The 17982-nt window shown below is 46.3% G+C and overlaps 1 protein-coding gene across 1 annotated transcript; it reads left to right on the top strand.

The window, feature by feature from the left end:
• Window positions 1–256: 256 nt before the first annotated feature.
• LOC102431891 (beta-chimaerin-like) lies at window positions 257–15825 on the top strand (the record flags this gene model as incomplete). The annotated part of the gene is given in 5 exon segments (XM_014450603.2): window positions 257–502; window positions 10494–10578; window positions 14342–14461; window positions 14464–14514; window positions 15740–15825. Coding segments are annotated over 5 exon segments (588 nt in total), but the record flags the coding sequence as incomplete, so codon positions are not given.
• Window positions 15826–17982: the final 2157 nt, after the last annotated feature.

The following is a 17982-nucleotide window of genomic DNA, read 5'->3' as shown; positions in this document are numbered from 1 at the left end:
GACTGGCTGCGGCATCTGGGGGTTGCTGTGCACATGAATGTGCTATTGTTCCAGGCACACGTTGGCCTTAAGAAATAGCACAAAACAGGCCCGTCCTTATTCAGAGGGAGAGCCGCTCCATCCCGCAATCCGGCCCTTCCAGGTCACATGCCGGAGGCCACTGCAGACGGGACAGAGGCAGCTGCCTCAAATCTGCTGCCTAACATTAGCCACCGCTCCCCAAGCCCCCGCTCCCCAGCTCCACGGGGGACACACCATGTTCTCCCAGGAACTGTGGTTGGAAAATGAGAAAAAGTGTGCGGTGGTTCGGAAGCCTAAGCCGGGCAGGAAGAGGCAGGAGCTGCTGGCCGTGGCCTGGGGGGTGAAGGTGGGCGTGAAGGGCGGCTTTCTCTGGCCCCCTCTCAAACTCTTTGCCTGTCCACAGATCTCCTCCCTGGTCAGGAGGGCCGCCCTCACGCACAACGACAACCACTTCAACTATGAGAAGACACACAACTTTAAGGTAAGCCAGCCTCTGCCTTCTTTCTTCTGTTCTGAGCGGGCGAGGGACCAGGACAGTGTGTGTTTCCATCTGGTCTCTGATGCTAAAGTCACGCGACGGCTGCCCCTTGCTCCCCGCATGTAGCTACTTGCTTTGGATCTAACCTCATGGGCGACCTCAGAACGCCTGTGCTTGAGGGACGCCTGGAAACACCTCTGTGCACATTAACTGAGTCCTGCAGAGTTGGGCCCATTCCCGCTTCAGATCGCCGTGTCCAGGGAAGGAAAAGCGGAGCATGCCCCGCTGGTGGCCTCTGAGACCCAGTGTCAGCGGGCAGTACTTTTCCACGCAGCGTAGCCGCGAGAACGGTGCTGTCTCCGAGCAAGTGGGCACAGTGGCCCGTTTCACATTCTGTGTTTTGTCTTCTGTCGTCCCTCCTTTGGTCTGTGTGTAGACAGCTGTGACAGCAAGCGATGACGGCCGATACCGTCCAGTCGCTTCTGTTTGTCCTCTGCGTGCGGGCAGCACCCCGGCCGCCTGGCCGAGCTCCCTGGGGTTGCAGCCTTGATCCTGCTCCCCAGACCAAACAAAAAGATGCGGAGAGTTGGTGGGAGTTCAAGTGGGTTTTCCCACGTGTATTTACAAACTGGAAACACGGCTATCTGTGTTTCAGACCGGCCCTGGTGGCCATGGCCTGCCATCAGGAAATGATGGCTTGTTTCCTTTGCCCTAGAGTGATTTCCAAGAAGGGTGGCGGGGGAGGCTGGTGCCAGACGGCCTGCCCTGCCTGCCCTGCTTTTCGGTGCTTCTAGAGCCGGGTGGCCTTGGAGGCTCTGCCCCAGCAAAGGGGCTGACGATTTGGAGGCTGGAGAGCGTGGAGACCAGGATGAAAGAGGCAGGAGCGGCCAATTGTGAATTGCCTTCTTGTAACTCTCCTTTCCTTTAGGGCCGGCAGCCTGGGGGCTGTTGGAACCAGCACAGCCCTTTGTGGGAGCTGGCCCGGGAAAGCTGTTCTGTTCTGCTGCTCTCTGGTCCTTCATGAGGACAAATGTGTGTCTATTAAATCTGCATTCGCGTCAGTGTGGTGCGTTCGCTGTGCATCTGTTTTTGGAAAGCGAGCGGCTCGGCGTCTGCATGCTATAACTGAATGAGGGCTGGAATAGTTCAGCCCTCCGCATTGAGCATGAGGGGGAAGAGCTGCATTACAGGGCTCTTGACATTTCTCCCACCACCCAATAGTGGCAGGTCTAATTTGGGGTATAAAAGCTTTTATGGCTTTTTTCTTTTTTCCTTTCCTGTTTACTATCTTAACCCTCATTGATGTTTTTGCCTGAAGAAAGAATCTTTCTGACTTTGGGCAGAAATCCTGATTCTTTGCATCTAGTGGATACACTACCATGGGGTGGGAGGGTGGATCTTCTTGGACTTGCAAATTCTTTCCCTTCCTCTTGAAAATTCCAGTTCTTCTGGCTTTCAGAGACAATTGGAGTTATGCCTTATATGGTATGTTTGCATGGGGCAGCTTCTCTCTCTCTCTCTCTCTCTCTCTCTCTCTTACATATATTTATATATGTATGACCTTAGCTTGTCTGAAAAACATCATGAGCATAGACAGTTGATTAATACTTTCAAAACTAATTTCAGTGTTTTAGTCTTAGGTCTATGAATGGGAAATGACATTCAAAACAAAAAGATCGTTGAGTCTTATTTTCTTAAATAGTCCTGTTGGCAACAAGATCGCTATCAATTGCTTATCACTGAAAAACACCAACCGCTTTTTAAATGTTCGCTTAAAATGTCAGTATCTGCTCCACATGACTTCTTCTTCCTTACAGCTACTGAGAGACGTAAAAGCAGGGAGCAGGCCCGTTGTTAGAGAGGGTGCTTGAGCCAGACAGGAGCAGTTCTCTTCCGCCGCTTAAATAGCGTCTTTGAGACGCAGCAGGCCCTTGAGTGGCTTTGTCAGTCGGTTGTGGCTTTCAATGGTACTGCTGGTGCCACTGTCCTTAAGAATGAGTGGCTGGAGCTGGAGCGGTGCTTCCCTCTGTCACTCCTTGCCCCTCCCACCCTCCATCCTCCTTCAGCCTCTCTTCACTCCCCCCACACCCCCACACCCCCACCCTTGTCTTTGGAAGAACCTTCTAAAACCAGGGTTTTTTAGTAACAGGCCACTGAACAGAGCTGAAGAAAGTAAGTTCCCATCGAAGGCCCCAGCCATCTGCTTGGAATTAGCGTAAAATTAAGACGTAAAACACAAACATTTTATTTATGTTGACTTCTCATAGGCTTTATTCTGAAACTTCCGTAATTTGGGTTGTTACTGGAAGGCATTCTGTGTACAGCACAAAGTAAGTGCTCAGTAAAAGGGACAAGTAGTCACATTGTCGTGCTGATCAGTGAATGAGCCACACTAGACCCTGTCAGGACTCTGGTCTAGCGGCTTCCTCGCAGAGGTTCACATCTGCCAGTCAATCTTAATGCCTCACCCATAGGATTTTTTTTCCCCATCAAGACTGTTCCCCCAGCCCTGATGGGTTTGGCTCAGTGGATAGAGCGTCGGCCTGCGGACTGAAGGGTCCCAGGTTCGATTCCAGTCAAGGGCATGTACCTTGGTTGCGAGCACATCCCCAGTGGGGGGGGGGGGGGGGGTGTGCAGGAAGCAGCTGGTCTGGGCCAAGTTTCTCTTTCATTGATGTTTCTAACTCTGTATCCCTCTCCCTTCCTCTCTGTGAAAATCAATAAAATATTTTTTAAAAAAAAAGACTGTTCCCCCAGCTAAAAAGAGGTCCCCTGGCTCCCCCAGGTACCTCATCAAGAGGGATGAATGGGAGCCCCCAACCCGGCAGGTCCAGGGTGGGAACTCCCTCTCCGTTCTTTCAGAAAGTCCCCAGTCCTGCTCCTGAGGCCATAGCTACTGTCCTCGCGTTGGGAAGCATGTCTAGGAAAAGCCACCATTCGGCTCTGGAAACAAAACTTTTGGAGGCAAATTCAAGTTGTGCCTCATTTTGTGCAATAATTTTGTACTTTGCCACCCTGTATGCAGATGATGCTATTTTAAATCCTAAATTCCCTGGGGTTACTTGTGCATCCTGGGCCTAAAAGGAATTTGTTGAAGGAATAATGAGGTTGATGGTCTCCTCTCAAAAATGAACCGTTTGATACACAGAAAACCACTCTATTACTTTACTCGCACTACGTCTGCATCTCTGTTCTTCTGGTTGACTTTGGAGGCACTCTCCTATAAAAGGAATAGCTCGCTTTTAGGTGGTCTATCCTCATAATACTTACTGGCTGAGCACTAAAAATCTGTAGGCTGGCAGGCCCCGGAGCCCCCAGATCTGGCTAACTGGCCTTCTTTCCCCACTTAGCACAGTGATGGGGTAGCTGTGGCCAGCTTTGTGCTCTGGCCGTGACTTGAGCTTTGGCCAAGGGCTTAGTTCTCCTAGTCTCAGTTTCCTCGTCTGTAAAATGGGAGCATTGTAAAGTTTATAGAATACCTGTATATCACTTATGGTCTCTGGCACCCAATACAGTTAGCTTCTCTCATTATTTTATTATCATCTTTTTGTGTCTCTCATTTCTCTTGTGTTTTTGTGTTTAGCTTGAGCACTCTCTGTATTTCTTATTTTCTATCCTGACTTGGCCACGCATGCCTTTATTCTTTCCATCATCTCTTTCCTTCTTCTTTATTCCAGGCAGTACAAGCGACACGAGTGGAAACTTAGAGTCAGAAAGGAGCCAGGAGGGAACAGGGTGCAGGGAGGACCCCATCCTGGAGAGAGAGGGGCTCGCAGCTCATCTGGATGATCAATCATAGCAGACTCATTACCCGGGGCTCTGTCTCCCCTCTGCCCACTCATGTTCTTAGCAGCCTTCCCAGGTCTGCATGTGTGTGTACATCACTGGCTCCTTCCACCAAATTCTCTCTCTCCACCAGGCACTGCAGGAACACCCTGTATGGGATACAGATGGAGAGCAGAGGTCCAGAAAGTTCTAAAGGTTAAGAGCAAACCACTCTGCCCCAACCTTACCCCATGTTCCCCCAACCCCTGACCATCCACCCCATCCCCACGTGTAGCAGATAACTCACTCCCCTCCCACAGGTGCCTCGTCCATGGCTTGTTGCACCTGTGTTAGCACCTGTGTTAGTTGTGCTGTGTCCTTCCCCACATGTAGCCCTTGTCTGGGTCACCAGACTGTGCCAGGGAGACGGAGACTGTATCAAGGGGCGTCAGGCCAGCTCTCTTTCCCCGTTTGACCGGAGGGCCTGGCTGTGCAGTGCCGCTCGGTTCATACATGGGGAACTGGGGACGGCACACACATGCCTGGTTACTCCTCTTGTCCAGCTGCCTTTGTGCTGACTCTCAAGAGTGGCCCTGTCCAGGCAGAAGTTTGGTGGTCGCCCACCTTACCTTTTATGTCCCCCACTATTGATAGATGGGGCTGCCAGCAGCACCCCTTCCCCATGGTGCGTCCCTGCCGTGTGCTCCTGCTCACAGGCCTCCCGCCCATCAGGTGCCAGGACAGGACCAGTCAGGAGGCTGAGGGGGTCCGGGAGTGACGGCACCACCACCACCCGCCTTGGGTTTGGGGGTTCATTTACGGTTTCTGGGCCCAGCACTGGCTTTCCTTCCGCTCAGTCTGGTGATCACTTGCTCTGGGATGAGCCACTTTGGCCTCCCAGATGCCCACCCCTCCCTCCCCGTCCTCCTCGATCTCATAAAAATGCGCAGCCCTTCGTCCCGTCATCTGCCTGCCTCACGTGGGCACAGGCAGAAATCGGCTTCAGCAATGGCTGTGGGCTTTATTTTGTTTCTTTTGTTTAATCATCAGAAATGGCTGTTTGGGCAGAAACAAGTCTGGAACAACTGGCAGGAAAGGCACACTCATCGCCTTGAATATAAACTGAGGGACTTGCCGTGCAACCGGCATACATGGGCTTGGAAATTGTGTTTTTATGAAGAAAACACGGGGTCTGCTCCCAAAGTGCAGTGAAGAAGAGCCACTTTTTATCTGCCTCCTACCGGGGCCCGACCCCACCGTTATAATGACCAGAAACTCCTGGTTTTCAAGGGATAGAACCCTTGGAAACTGTCATAAGCTAAATGCGAGGCTATGGTGCAGGAGGGGCTCATACACCCCCAGGGACCACTCAGAACTCAGGAGGTAGGACACAGGAGCTAGGAGTGTGCCTGGACCCAGCCTCTCCTTCTCCTCCCCCTCCCTTCCTCCCTCCATTCCCTTCCCTCCCTTCCTCCATTCCCTTCCCTCCCTCCCTCCATTCCCTTCCCTCCCTCCCTCCCCACCACTTCATTGCTCTCTGCTCTCTGGATATCAGCTTCATTGATCTCTCCCTGCACAAAAATGCCTTAGTCCGTATGGTCTGCAGAATATGGCTGATGATAACTCCCTGGTTGGTTTGTTTGTTTGTTTGTTTGTTTGTTTTTATCCTCACCTGAGGATATGTTTTTGTTGATTTTAGAGAGAAGGGAAGGGGGAGAGAGAGAGAAACATCGATTGGTTGCCTCCTGTACACACCCCGACCGGGGCTCAAACCTGAAACTTAGGTCTGTGCCCTGACCGAGAATGGAACCCACAACCTTTTGGTGTAGGGGATGATGCTCCAACAACTGAGCCACCCGGCCAACCCACTCCCTGGTTTATATGTTACCAAACCAGCAACAAAGCCCCAGTCCCAAGCTTCCAGGGAGAGTCAGAGTAGCTTGACCTGGAGCAGGTGTCTGCCCTGCTCAGGTCCCTCTGGCCCCTGTAAGCTTCAGGTGGGGTCCAGGTTGCCTGGGGCGTTCAGTGCCCAGGTGGTGAGTGAAGGAAGGAGCCTGGGAAAGTCAGCTATAGCCTTTCCCTCCTGGTTATTGACTTCACACTGAGTTTTTTCTATTCCAAAGAACAGAGAATCCAAAGAGACTATCTGAAATGTCTAAAATGGCTGATTCTGCCATGTTACATCCATAGGAACACTCTTTTTGTGTTCTGTTGGGAGGGAAAACAGCACCAGTGATTGCTGTCATATTAGCTGGGTGTCTTTGAAAGTTCTGATGAGAGGAAACTGTTTAGACATGGAATTTTTAGTCATCAAATGTGGACTGAGGACTGATTATGCGCCAGGCACTGCCAGGTGCGAGGAAGACGGAGGTGACATGAGAATGGGACCGTGTCCTCTCCTGGGTGGCTCTCTCCCAGCGGGTGTTGCAGCACATCATAAGCAGCTCCGTCTACAGCCTGGGCTGAGCTGATTATCCACTGGGGCGGCCCCTGCCTTGACCCATCGAAACATACTTGTTATGAAACCAGCAGGGATGACTGCCTTCCAGCCCCGCAGATGTGAGACAGGTATCACCCTGCTCACTCACAGTGTCATGTCAGGGGTACTTGCTCAGCGCCCGGGCTTTTCCTTGGCCATTCCTCTTGCTCTTGTTTCCATGCAATGGCCATTCCTGGGCTCTTTGTCCAACATCCCTTATCTCCTGCGTATCATCGTCTTCTGTTTGGTGTGGTTTTCGAATTCCAGGCAGACCAGGCCCAGTATAATAGCCTTGGGCAGACATTCTTCCTGTCTAGGGTATTTTCTTCCTGTCTGGGGTATTTTCGGTTCTGCCCTAAAGTTTGCAAAATGTTCTCTCTCTTTTTTTTTTCTTTCTGAAAAGATATTCTTGAAAATCAATAAACTTCAGCAAATGGAAAAGGCTGATTAGTGACTTTTCAAGATACGGGGTGTTTCGTTGGAACGGTTGACATAATAACTCAGCCCAAAATAACGTGGGTTCGGAGAGTGTCCCGGCTTTTACATGTAGGCTACTATTCAGAGAGTGTCCTTGTGGACCCAAAAGAAAACCGGACTCTATCAGCCGTGAAAACAAACAGTGGCCCATCACAAAGGGGAAAGTAGGCAGTGGGCCTAAAACAATGTTGAACTAACTTGACGTTCCCCTCCGCCCCTTTTTGTTTATCTCTGGGGGAATGTGTGGACACAGGGAGCGAGTTGCTATTCCGAAGTGCCTGCCTGCATTTGTTTGGCTGGAGAAATGAGATCGCAGGCAGTGGGGATACATTGACGGGAAAGGATGCTGGTAGTTATGGGTGAGGCTAATCAGCATTCAATGTAATTTTGATATGTTTAATTATTTTTTTAAATATTGGCAAAAAGGGAAATTTCAGAAAATCTATGATTAGCGTATCATTTATTTCCTGAGCATTAAGTCAGCCAGTTTTTCATTTGGTCAATGTGTAGTAAACATGGTAGCTACTCTCCTCATTTCTAAACATTGCATTTTCATTTTGACCCCAAAGTATGGAGGTATTTCCCATGCAAATTCTTTATCCACTAGAGATATTCCAGAGAAGAATTTGATCACTTTTTTTTTCATGACCTAAAATAAAAGAATATCTTTCAAAAACCAAGCCCACCACCATTGGCTTTTGGCTACGCTGTTTTCGCTTCTTGGAATGTTTTCCCAAGTACTCTGCCTCCACAGTCAGCACTATCACTTCCCCAGCAGCTCAGTGTTTCCCAGCCTGGTGAACTCCTATCCATCCTTCAAAACCCAGTTCAAATATCACTTTCCCCAGCCTTCTTAGAATTATGTGTTATTCTCTCCAGGACACTGCCATAGGGTAATTGTTTCTGTGGCCTATTTATTCTTGTAGATGAGATCCTTGAGGGCAGGGAGGTCTGGGCTCCTCTGATATATTTTGACTTTGTATCTTTATGGACTTCTCCAGTGCCAGGTTCAAAATAGGCAGTCAGCATGCCAATGAGTGAATGATGAATGAGAGGGTGACAGGTGGATGACGTAACACTAATTCACCTCTCTGACATCCTTCCCCTAATATAATGCCACTTCTGAAACATACCCAGTCTCCCTGTGTATGCGACTTGGTTTCTGACCTTTCCACTCGAATCCACTGGCCTGTTTGTCCATCCTGCATGGTGTTTTCCTTTTGTAACTATAGACATCTTGCTAGATGGTCAGATGTGTTTTCCTACGTTCTTCTACTCACTCGAAATTATCATGGGCTATTCTTTTCTTCTCTATTCTTCCACACAGAATTTAGGGTCATCGTGTCAACTTTTGTGGAAAGCACCACAGAATGGAGATTTTTACTGAAATTGCATTGGATTTATAGATTCATTCAATTCAGTTGGAGGCTAATTAACCTATTTATAACATTGGACATTGCCATACATGAGTATAGAATATCTCCTTATTTGTGCCCATAATGTCATTTATTAAATTACTAGAGGCCTGTGCCCTCTCACTCCCCTAAGTGGGCCTAAGACAGTATTCAGACATCCCCTGAAGGGTCCTTAGGGCTGTCGCAGAGGCGGGAGAGGCTCCTGCCACCGCCACTGCACTCAGCAGCCATGAGCCCGGCTTCTGGCTGAGCGGCGCTCCCCCTATGGGAGCGCACTGACCACCAGGGGACAGCTCCTGTGTTGAGCATCTGCCCCCTGGTGGTCAGTGCACATCATAGTGACTGGTTGTTCTGCCATTCGGTCGATTTGCATATTAGGGTTTTATTATATAGGATGTTCTAATTATTTTAGAGCAGCCATGGGCAAACTACGGCCCGCCCGTTTGAAATGAATAAAACTAAAAAAAAAAAAGACCGTACCCTTTTATGTAATGATGTTTACTTTGAATTTATATTAGTTCACACAAACACTCCATCCATGCTTTTGTTCCGGCCCTCCGGTCCAGTTTAAGAACCCATTGTGGCCCTCGAGTCAAAAAGTTTGCCCACCCCTGTTTTAGAGTGTTGCTGCTGTTGTAAATGGAGACTTTGCTTTTTACTATTTAATAAAATGGTGTTACTTCTATAGAGCAATGCTGATTTCTTCATATATATATATATATATATATATATATATATATATATTGATTTCAGAGAGGAAGGGAGAGGGAGAGAGAAACATCAGTGATGAGAGAAAATCATTGAGTGGCTGCCTCCTGCATACTGCACACCCCCTACTGGGGATTGAGTCCACAACCCGAGCTTGTGCCCTTGACCAGAATTGAACCTGGGACCTTTAGTCTGCAGGCTGATGCTCTAGCTATTGAGCCTAACTAGCCAGGGCAATGCTGATTTCTTCATATTACTCTTTTATTAAGCAAACGTGGCCTCATTTCTTCTTCCAATCATATATTATATTTCCTGTCTTTGTTTGTTATGCTGGCTAAACTCTATAGAATAATACTCAAGAGAAGCATTGATAGCAGACAGCCTTATCATTTTGCTGACTTTGAAGGAAATTATTCTAATGTTCCATCTTAAATATTATGTGTAACATAAATACCTTTAATCAGCTATTTTTAGGAGCATCTCCTCTATTCCTAGCATGTGGGATGCTATTATTATGAGTAAATGATGAATTGTGTTTGATTGTTGGTGTTCTAATTTTTGAAATGCTGATGTGGTTTCTTTTGTTTTGTTTTTGGGGTGAATTCTAGTAATATGTCAACTTAAATTCATGAAATAAACTATCCTTGGTCAGGCCATTTTTTAAAATATCAAGCTATATTCAGTAGGATCTTTTTTAAAGAATGTTTACATTTATATTCATAATTGAAATGACCTATCATTTTACTGCCAGGGGGCCACTTTGGTCAAAAGGACAAAAGCTGAGCTAACTCAGCTGTAGCGACCAGCTCGGGCCACCTTGGGTTGGTCCACACAGTGCTTTGTCTGGGTGGTGAGAGTCTCATTCTTCAGCTGATGCCATGGCCCTATGATCTTACTGTTTCTCCTCATTCCTTTCAGACTCCGGCCCCGGGCATGGTAGATCCATGTAGGATGTTCAAAGATCAGAGCACATCTCTGTTCTTTCTAGTCCATTTGCAACTCTGCCTCCCTGGAGAGAACAGGCCCAGCGAGGGATGCTCACTGCCACTAAGGCCTTTGTGTCTTGACTTCGTGCATTTGTTGCATAACTGAGGCCATCTGCCCCCAAATGACTGAATTTTCTGACACTCTTCTTCTTTTTGAATCACAGGTCCACACATTCCGCGGCCCGCACTGGTGTGAATACTGTGCCAACTTCATGTGGGGGCTCATCGCCCAAGGGGTCCGGTGCTCAGGTAGACACGGAACTTTCTTTATCCTTCTTCCATTTATATGAAGTGCCACCATGTTGAGCTGGAGGGCAACTCTCCACAGCTTGGAAATAGGCCCAGATAAGCTCAAAAGTCTAGCTTTCTGGAAGGTTCGAGGCATCCTTCTAGGTATTTGCTAGAGTGGAGAGGAATGGCTTGTTTATGTAAGACAAGAAAAATGCAAGCAGATGCACTTCTGTAGGCGCCTACCTGCCTCCCCAAATAGGCAGGATTCCTTAAAAGGAAACTAAATTAATTCCAATGGAATCATATAGATAGAAAAACCACTTTTCTTTGTCATCCCCACTTTACTACAAAAGCAAGGGCATGAAAATAATAATACTGGAGAACATTGGTCACATACCAGGCACTGAGCTAAGCATTTTCTCTTTATCATGCCAATTAGCCTCACCAACAGATCTTGGGGGAGATGCAGTTATTCTCCCCATTAAATAGATGACGAAACTGGGGCTTACAGATGATTGTTAATTGCCCTTGGCCACAGACTAAGCAGTGAAACATGGATTTGGCGCCAGAGCCCATGCTCAGAACTTTTCTGCCCTCAGATAACAATGAAACCTTGATTTGATATCACATAGTTTCAAAGCATTTTGAAACCCTAGGTGTTTTTCTACGTAGAACTGGACGCACACACCCATTGCTAGCAGCACACAACACATCTTGTTAAGATACATCTAACAAAACATAGCAAAGAATTGCCAAATTAATGTGTGACTGGGCTTCCTACGTCATCTTGCCATGCTTTCTCTGGCAAGCAGTTCGGGTCGGGAGCAAGAGCAGCCTCCTGTGATATATCGATTGGATTTCCACCAACACCAGGACTGATACTTTCCTTGCTAGGGTGAGATTTACAAACAGAATTCTTATGAAGCATTTAAAATAAAATAAGGTAATGACACTACATTACGATGATCTGTTGTTTCCCCAGACTGCCCGTTTGGGCTCACAGGATCATGGGATTTCAAATCCTTTCTCTGCTTGAAAGAGGCAATCTTAGCTTCTAGTGTAGACACAGCAATCACCAGTGGTGATGCCTGGAGGGTTCAAGTAGATGCTCATGTATGTCTGTTAACTCCACCTGTCCCCGCCCCGCATCTATGAGACAAGCAGTAAACATAGGCTCAAAGCAGTCTTTCCAGAAATGATCCAGATACTCCCATTAACACAAAAGACTCAGCGAGAGCTACAGAGCACCTCCCAGGTGAACCCCTGAGCAAAGTGGTAGACTATCTGAAGTACTCAGTGGTATTAATTCAGCCTGCCTGCTTATACCCACCAAAAAGATCCCTAATTGCTGGTATTATCCAATTTCAGCAAGAAATTGGTCCAAAGTCAATATTATGAAAACAAAACTCTGGGATTCGGATTAGCTTTGAACAGCAAATTTCTCGGGGATAAAAGGGTGTTTCTCTCTAGTGGCCACCATATAGCCTCATATTCCCCTGAGCAGCAGGAAACCTGCAAACTGATCGTTAAAGAGTAAAAGAACAATCCCTGCCTCTCAACTCTCCATATTTTACATATTTTAAACATTTTTAAATGAAACACTTCATTCTTAGTATATGGAGATGTATTAGTTTGAAAAACCTGAATATTTTTATATTTGTTATAAAACATCTTCATTTTAATAAAATATCAGGATTTCATTCTACATAAACACTATTGCTTCAGATATTAACACGAAGTATATAAGGAAGTTGAGAATAGAATTATTATGTAAGCCAGCATTTCCACTTCTAGATATATACCCCATGGAGAGGAAAGCAGCCACTCAAACAGGTCATTGCATACCCATGTTTAGGGCAGCATTTTTCACAATAGCCAGAAGGTAGCAGCGGCCCAGCAATGGGTGAATGGATAAACAAGATGTGGTCTATCCATACAAGGGAATATTATAGGAAATCCTGTCATATGTTACAATATGAATGAACCTGGAAGACATTACGCTGAGTGAAATAAGCCAGTCAGAAAAGGACAAATACTGTATGATTCCACTTATGTGAGGTAAGTAAAGTAATCACATTCAGAGACAGAAAGTAGAACGTGGTTGCCAGGGGCCAGGGGAAGAAGGGTCTGGGGAATTCATATTCAATGAGTACAGAGTTTCCGTTTGGGAAAATGAAAAATATTTTGGAGATGGATGGTGGTGATGATGGCACACAATGTAAAGGTGCTTAAGACCACCGAACTGTACACTTAAAAATGGTTAAAATGGTGGATTTTGTGTATTGTATCTTTTACCCTAGTTTTTCCAAATTGTTTTAAATGAAGTTTGTAAAGATATAGTAAAAATAATGAAATAACTTAAGAGCAGCTAAGCAGGTATCTTTGTGTTTTCTATCACCGTATTTGCGATTTCTTTCATTGAATTCTCACATAGTGTCCATCACACCCTAGTCTTTACATATATTAGCTTATCTGATCCTCATGATAACCCTACGAGTAGGTCTATTTTATCCTCATTTTATGAAAGAGGAACCAAACAAGAAGACCAACCAATTCTATTTAGTTCAGTTGGCCAAAATTTACATCTACTAAGTAGATTTATCAAAGTCTTATTGAAGTTCACTTGAGCTTTGGTGACCCTCTCATGTTGATGAAGCTGAAATGAATGAGAACGGTTTTTCCTTTGGAAGGGGGGTAGGCCGAGAGAACTTGGCCGGTACACATTACATAAAGATCATCTAGTGATTTTCAAAAATAATTTTTTGATGATTTTACAAAAGTTGAGATCCTCTCAAATCCTTAATGTGGTTAAGTGCTTTTTTTTTTTTTGCAAAGTAGCTGATTATAATATTTGTCATATGTATAATGTATATATCTTAGAATATAGTATATCATTATTATTGTTTTTCTTTATACCTAGAAAGACCAGTAATATTAGAAGGCACTTTGAATAAGCAGCACATCAACTGTGAACAACTTCGACATTAAATTTTTATTTTCCAACATGTAGACTGGGCTCTGTTATTGTTTGAGAAATTCCATCAGTGGATCCCAACTGCTCTCGAGGCTTTGCTATGCTCACAATGCGTTCAGTGAACTTGAAAGCCCCTTTTCAGCTTTAGATCTTGATATGAGCTTTATAAATAATTACTTGCATCATCACATTTCATGGCATTGTTCTGCAGTGTAAGCCCTCTGGTACTCCCACTGGTGTCCAGGTAGGCATCATTCCCACTCGCAGGTGTCAAAGTGAGGCAAGTGGCAGGAAAATGGCCTGTCCCCACTGCCCGCAAGAAGAAGAGAGTGGGAACTGTGGGCATCTCTCCAGGAAGGGGTTCGCAGAGAGAGTAATCTTGTCTCCCACAAGAGGAGCATCGAGGACTTAAGAGAAACAACCGAGCAGAAGTCCTACGCGCCCGCGATGAGCCATGACTAGCTCTGAGACTCCACACCCAAAAGCCCACATGTGGCCACAGAGGTCCCAGGCCCGAAAGGGAAAGAAACATACAAACAATCTGGCTAATGACCAGGACTATCCCAGTAAGATTAGTCCAGCAGCAGAGAAAGCTTTGTGAGAACAAATGAATTATGTAGGAGTTTCCTGAATACATTCAGATTTCACACTCCTTGGATGGAGAGGACCACCTCTGAGTGGGGTGGACGCTCCAGGGAGATGCGGCAAACCCTGGGCTGTTTTCGCCGTTTAATTTTGGTAACGTGTCATTTGTGCTGGGCTTTGGCCAAAGGGCAGGGCCATCTAATGTGGCTTCTTTGTTTCCAGACTGCGGGCTGAACGTACACAAGCAGTGCTCCAAGCACGTTCCCAACGACTGTCAGCCGGACCTCAAGAGGATCAAGAAGGTGTACTGCTGTGACCTCACCACCCTGGTGAAGGCGCACAACCCCAGCGGCCCATGGTGGTGGACATCTGCATTCGGGAAATCGAAGCCAGAGGTTTGGAAAAGGCCCCTTGATATAAGGATTTGATTTTACTGTTGCCAAGGAAACCTTCTTAGAATCGTTAAATTGACTCTCCACTGTTGATGTAGGAAAAATGGTCTGCACAGGCTCACGTGCACATGCGTGCACCCACACACACCAACTAAATCAGTTTCTGTTTCATTCATAAACTATTCATGTGTGAAGTGCTTCCATGTATGCATTCAGCACATGCTTGCCGAGCATTTATCATGCGCTGCACATTGAAGATATAAAAGGCACATTTATTTGAAGGTATATAATTAAATTAATCATATGTAAACATTTAACATATTATCATATTTATGACTAAATAATATAAAGGCTATAAATTTGTGTTCGTTTTTAAATTTTCAATTGCAGTTGACATTCAATATTTCATTAGTTTCAGGCTTATAGCATAGTGATTAGATATTTATATACCTTACAAAGTGATTCTCCCAATCAATCTATACACCTGTGCCATACACAATTATTACAATATTTTTAAACATTTGTATTTATCTCAGAAAGGAAGGGAAAGGGAGAGAAAGATGGAAACATCAATAATGAGAGAGGATCACTGATTGGCTGCCTCCTGCACGCCCCACACTGGGGATTGAGCTCTCAACTCAGGCATATACCCTGCCCAGGAATCGAACCATGACCTCCCAGTTCATAGGTCAACGCTCAACCCCTGAGCCATGCTGGCTGGGCTACAATATTTTTTACTACATTCCCTGTGCTGTACTTTACTTCCCCGTGAGTACTTGGTAACTGTAAAAGGCTATAAAATTGGGCTGTTTCAACAAAATCAGGATAATATGTATCTCACACCTGCATACACTGATGTGTGTGGCACATGGACTAAGATGATGCGGAAGAGAAAGCAAGTAGCCGCCTGAGGCAGCGAAATCGCATCCAGCAGGCTGATGAACAAAACTAGCAGGAGATCATGTGGATGAGAATCGTAAACATGGGTTCACTTTACAAAGCCAGGCAGGAAGAAGCCCCCGTCACTGAGGTCTCCACCGTCCCGCAGCAAATGAAGACATGTGCGTGGAAATGGAGACGGACGAGTCCGAGTGCCGATGGAACAGTGGATGATGTAGAAGCACTGACAATTTTGCTCATTTCCTGATAGCACACAGTGCAGATGTGAAATTAGAGTGATTCTTAGATGTTGCTGGAAGCTGGTTAAAGTCTGTCTGTTTTTTAACAGGATTAAAGTCGGAAGGTCTTTACAGGGTCTCCGGGTTCACCGAACACATCGAGGATGTCAAAATGGCATTTGATAGAGGTGGGCTTGCGCCTTCTTTTTTATTTAATCCTCACCTTAGGATATTTTTTCCATTGATCTTTAAAGAGCGAGCGGAACAGAGGGAGGCGGGAGGGAGGAAGAGAGAGAGAGACAGAGAGAGAGAAACATCAATGTGAGATAAACGCATCAATTGATTGCCTCCCTTATGAGCCCCGACCAGGCCGGGGATCCAGTCTGCAACTACTATTAAGGTATGTGCCCTTGACCGGGAATGGAACCTGTGACCCTTCAGTCTGTGGGCTGACACTCTAACCACTGAGCAAACTGGCCATAGCATGAGCTTGAAAGCCAGATGACTTTTTAGTGCCCTGTCTTTGGGAACCAGATTTTATTCAAGCTGAGACTGGAGTTTCAGGGCTACTGAGAGCTGTTCTTCAGGAAGCCGAGGAGTAATCTCGTTCTCCGCCTCTCTGGGGGGTACTTTTATTAAGTGTGGACAAGTGACCACACAAGGAAGTGAATTTAAAATACTCCTTGAATGAATGGGCAGCCAACATTTGGTGCCATTAAATTCTTGTGTTGGTTGCCCAACACTTGCGGTTACTCCCGTGGCACCAGGATATGCTCTGTCTCCCCATGTCAGGATCCTATTGACTCTTCTCCTTCTCCTGAAGCTCCAAACAAGAGAGAAGAAGGGAGGGAGTGGGGTCCCCCATGCAGTGAGTTTGGGGAAGCCAGTGGAAGTGCAGGAGGTAACTCCTTTTGTTCTTTATGCCTGTGTCATATGCGCCTCAGGCCATGTGACACAGTCATAAGGGAACTTTTTAAAAACGCAGATCACCGCGGCCCATTGTGGGGACTCATTCAGAAAGCTGGGTGAGCCCAAAATTCTGTTTTTCCAATGAATAACCTAGTGAATACTGGTGCAGTGGAGGGGTGGAACCTAGCCCGCTAGCTAGAACCTCCACTCCCTAGAATAGTATCCACGGTCTCTGATGATCTGGTTGCCCCAGATTAGCACCTCCTTAGATCCAAGAGCCAGTGTACCCAGTGGTCAGAGTGGGACCATCCAATTACAACTCCTCAGATCTATAAGGGACACACTCAGGGGGCAGACTCAGTGAGCACCAAAGCCCCACTGAAGCAAGTCTTGCCCCATAAGGGTGTCTTCAGCACAGAAGTTCTCCCACCGTAGACACATCTGATTCTCACAGCCAATTGGCCTGGAGGTCAAATCCTCCCAGTGTTACCTACAACAGTCAAGGCTTAACTACAACAAGACTGTGCACAAAACCCACAAGGGGGTGCAGTCTGTTCAAGCTCATGGCCAGTTCCTCCTCCCTGTACACTTTGCACCCCGGCAACACGGAAACCCACCTTCCCGTTTTCATGGACAAGCCCCTCGGCCCACGTCGCTCTGTCCATCCATAATGCGCTCACATCTCTGCCTGGAACCACTCCCTGTTCACCAGGTGTCCGCTTGTCCTTCCTCTTCCCTGAATCCTCGCTGACCGCCCGCCCCACGCTGACCTACGAGTTCCATTTCCTTTCCTATGCCCCCCTCTCTGTTTCCACGTCCCCAGCACAGCGGTCTTCCAGTCTCCTTGGAGCTGCTGAGTTGCATGCCTGACTCCCAATCTGACAAGAGCTGTTAGAGAGAGTGTGCCCTTTCTTCGCTGACTCACTGGGGCTTAAGAGTGCCTGGCACACGGTAGATTCTCAATACAAGTTTGTAAAATACGTAAGTGGGATCGTGTGGCCTATCTGCTACACTCTCACTGTTCTCTGGGCATCAGCTTTTTTTATCCTCAGAACCAAATTTGCTCAAGCATTTGTTCTTTCAATTCTCTATATAAGAGAAGATGCGAATAGTCTCTCAATAAAACAGATTTTGTTCAAAAACGTATTCTAGTATGTGCCAATTAAATTGGACTGATAGCTACGAAGGGTGAAACAAAAGGTCAAAGATTTTTGAGAATGATTGTAAAAATGGTAAGAAATATAATATTGCCTATACACGAGGGAAGGGCAAGGTTTCCCAAAATAAAGTCCTAGGGACTGGGAGGAGGAATCAAGCTAAAAGCATCTTCAGTGAGCCTGAAAGAGACAGTAGAAACTGAAGATATTCAACAGTTATTTTGTGTACATCATCTTCAAATCCAAGTTCAAAAAATACTGGTAGAACTATTTAAGGACTTACTGAT

The sequence above is a fragment of the Myotis lucifugus genome, unplaced genomic scaffold (assembly GCF_000147115.1).
Source record: "Myotis lucifugus unplaced genomic scaffold, Myoluc2.0 scaffold_2851, whole genome shotgun sequence".
NCBI lineage: Eukaryota > Metazoa > Chordata > Mammalia > Chiroptera > Vespertilionidae > Myotis > Myotis lucifugus.
Note: the sequence above shows the minus strand (reverse complement) of the source record. Positions and strands in the feature narration are given on the sequence as shown.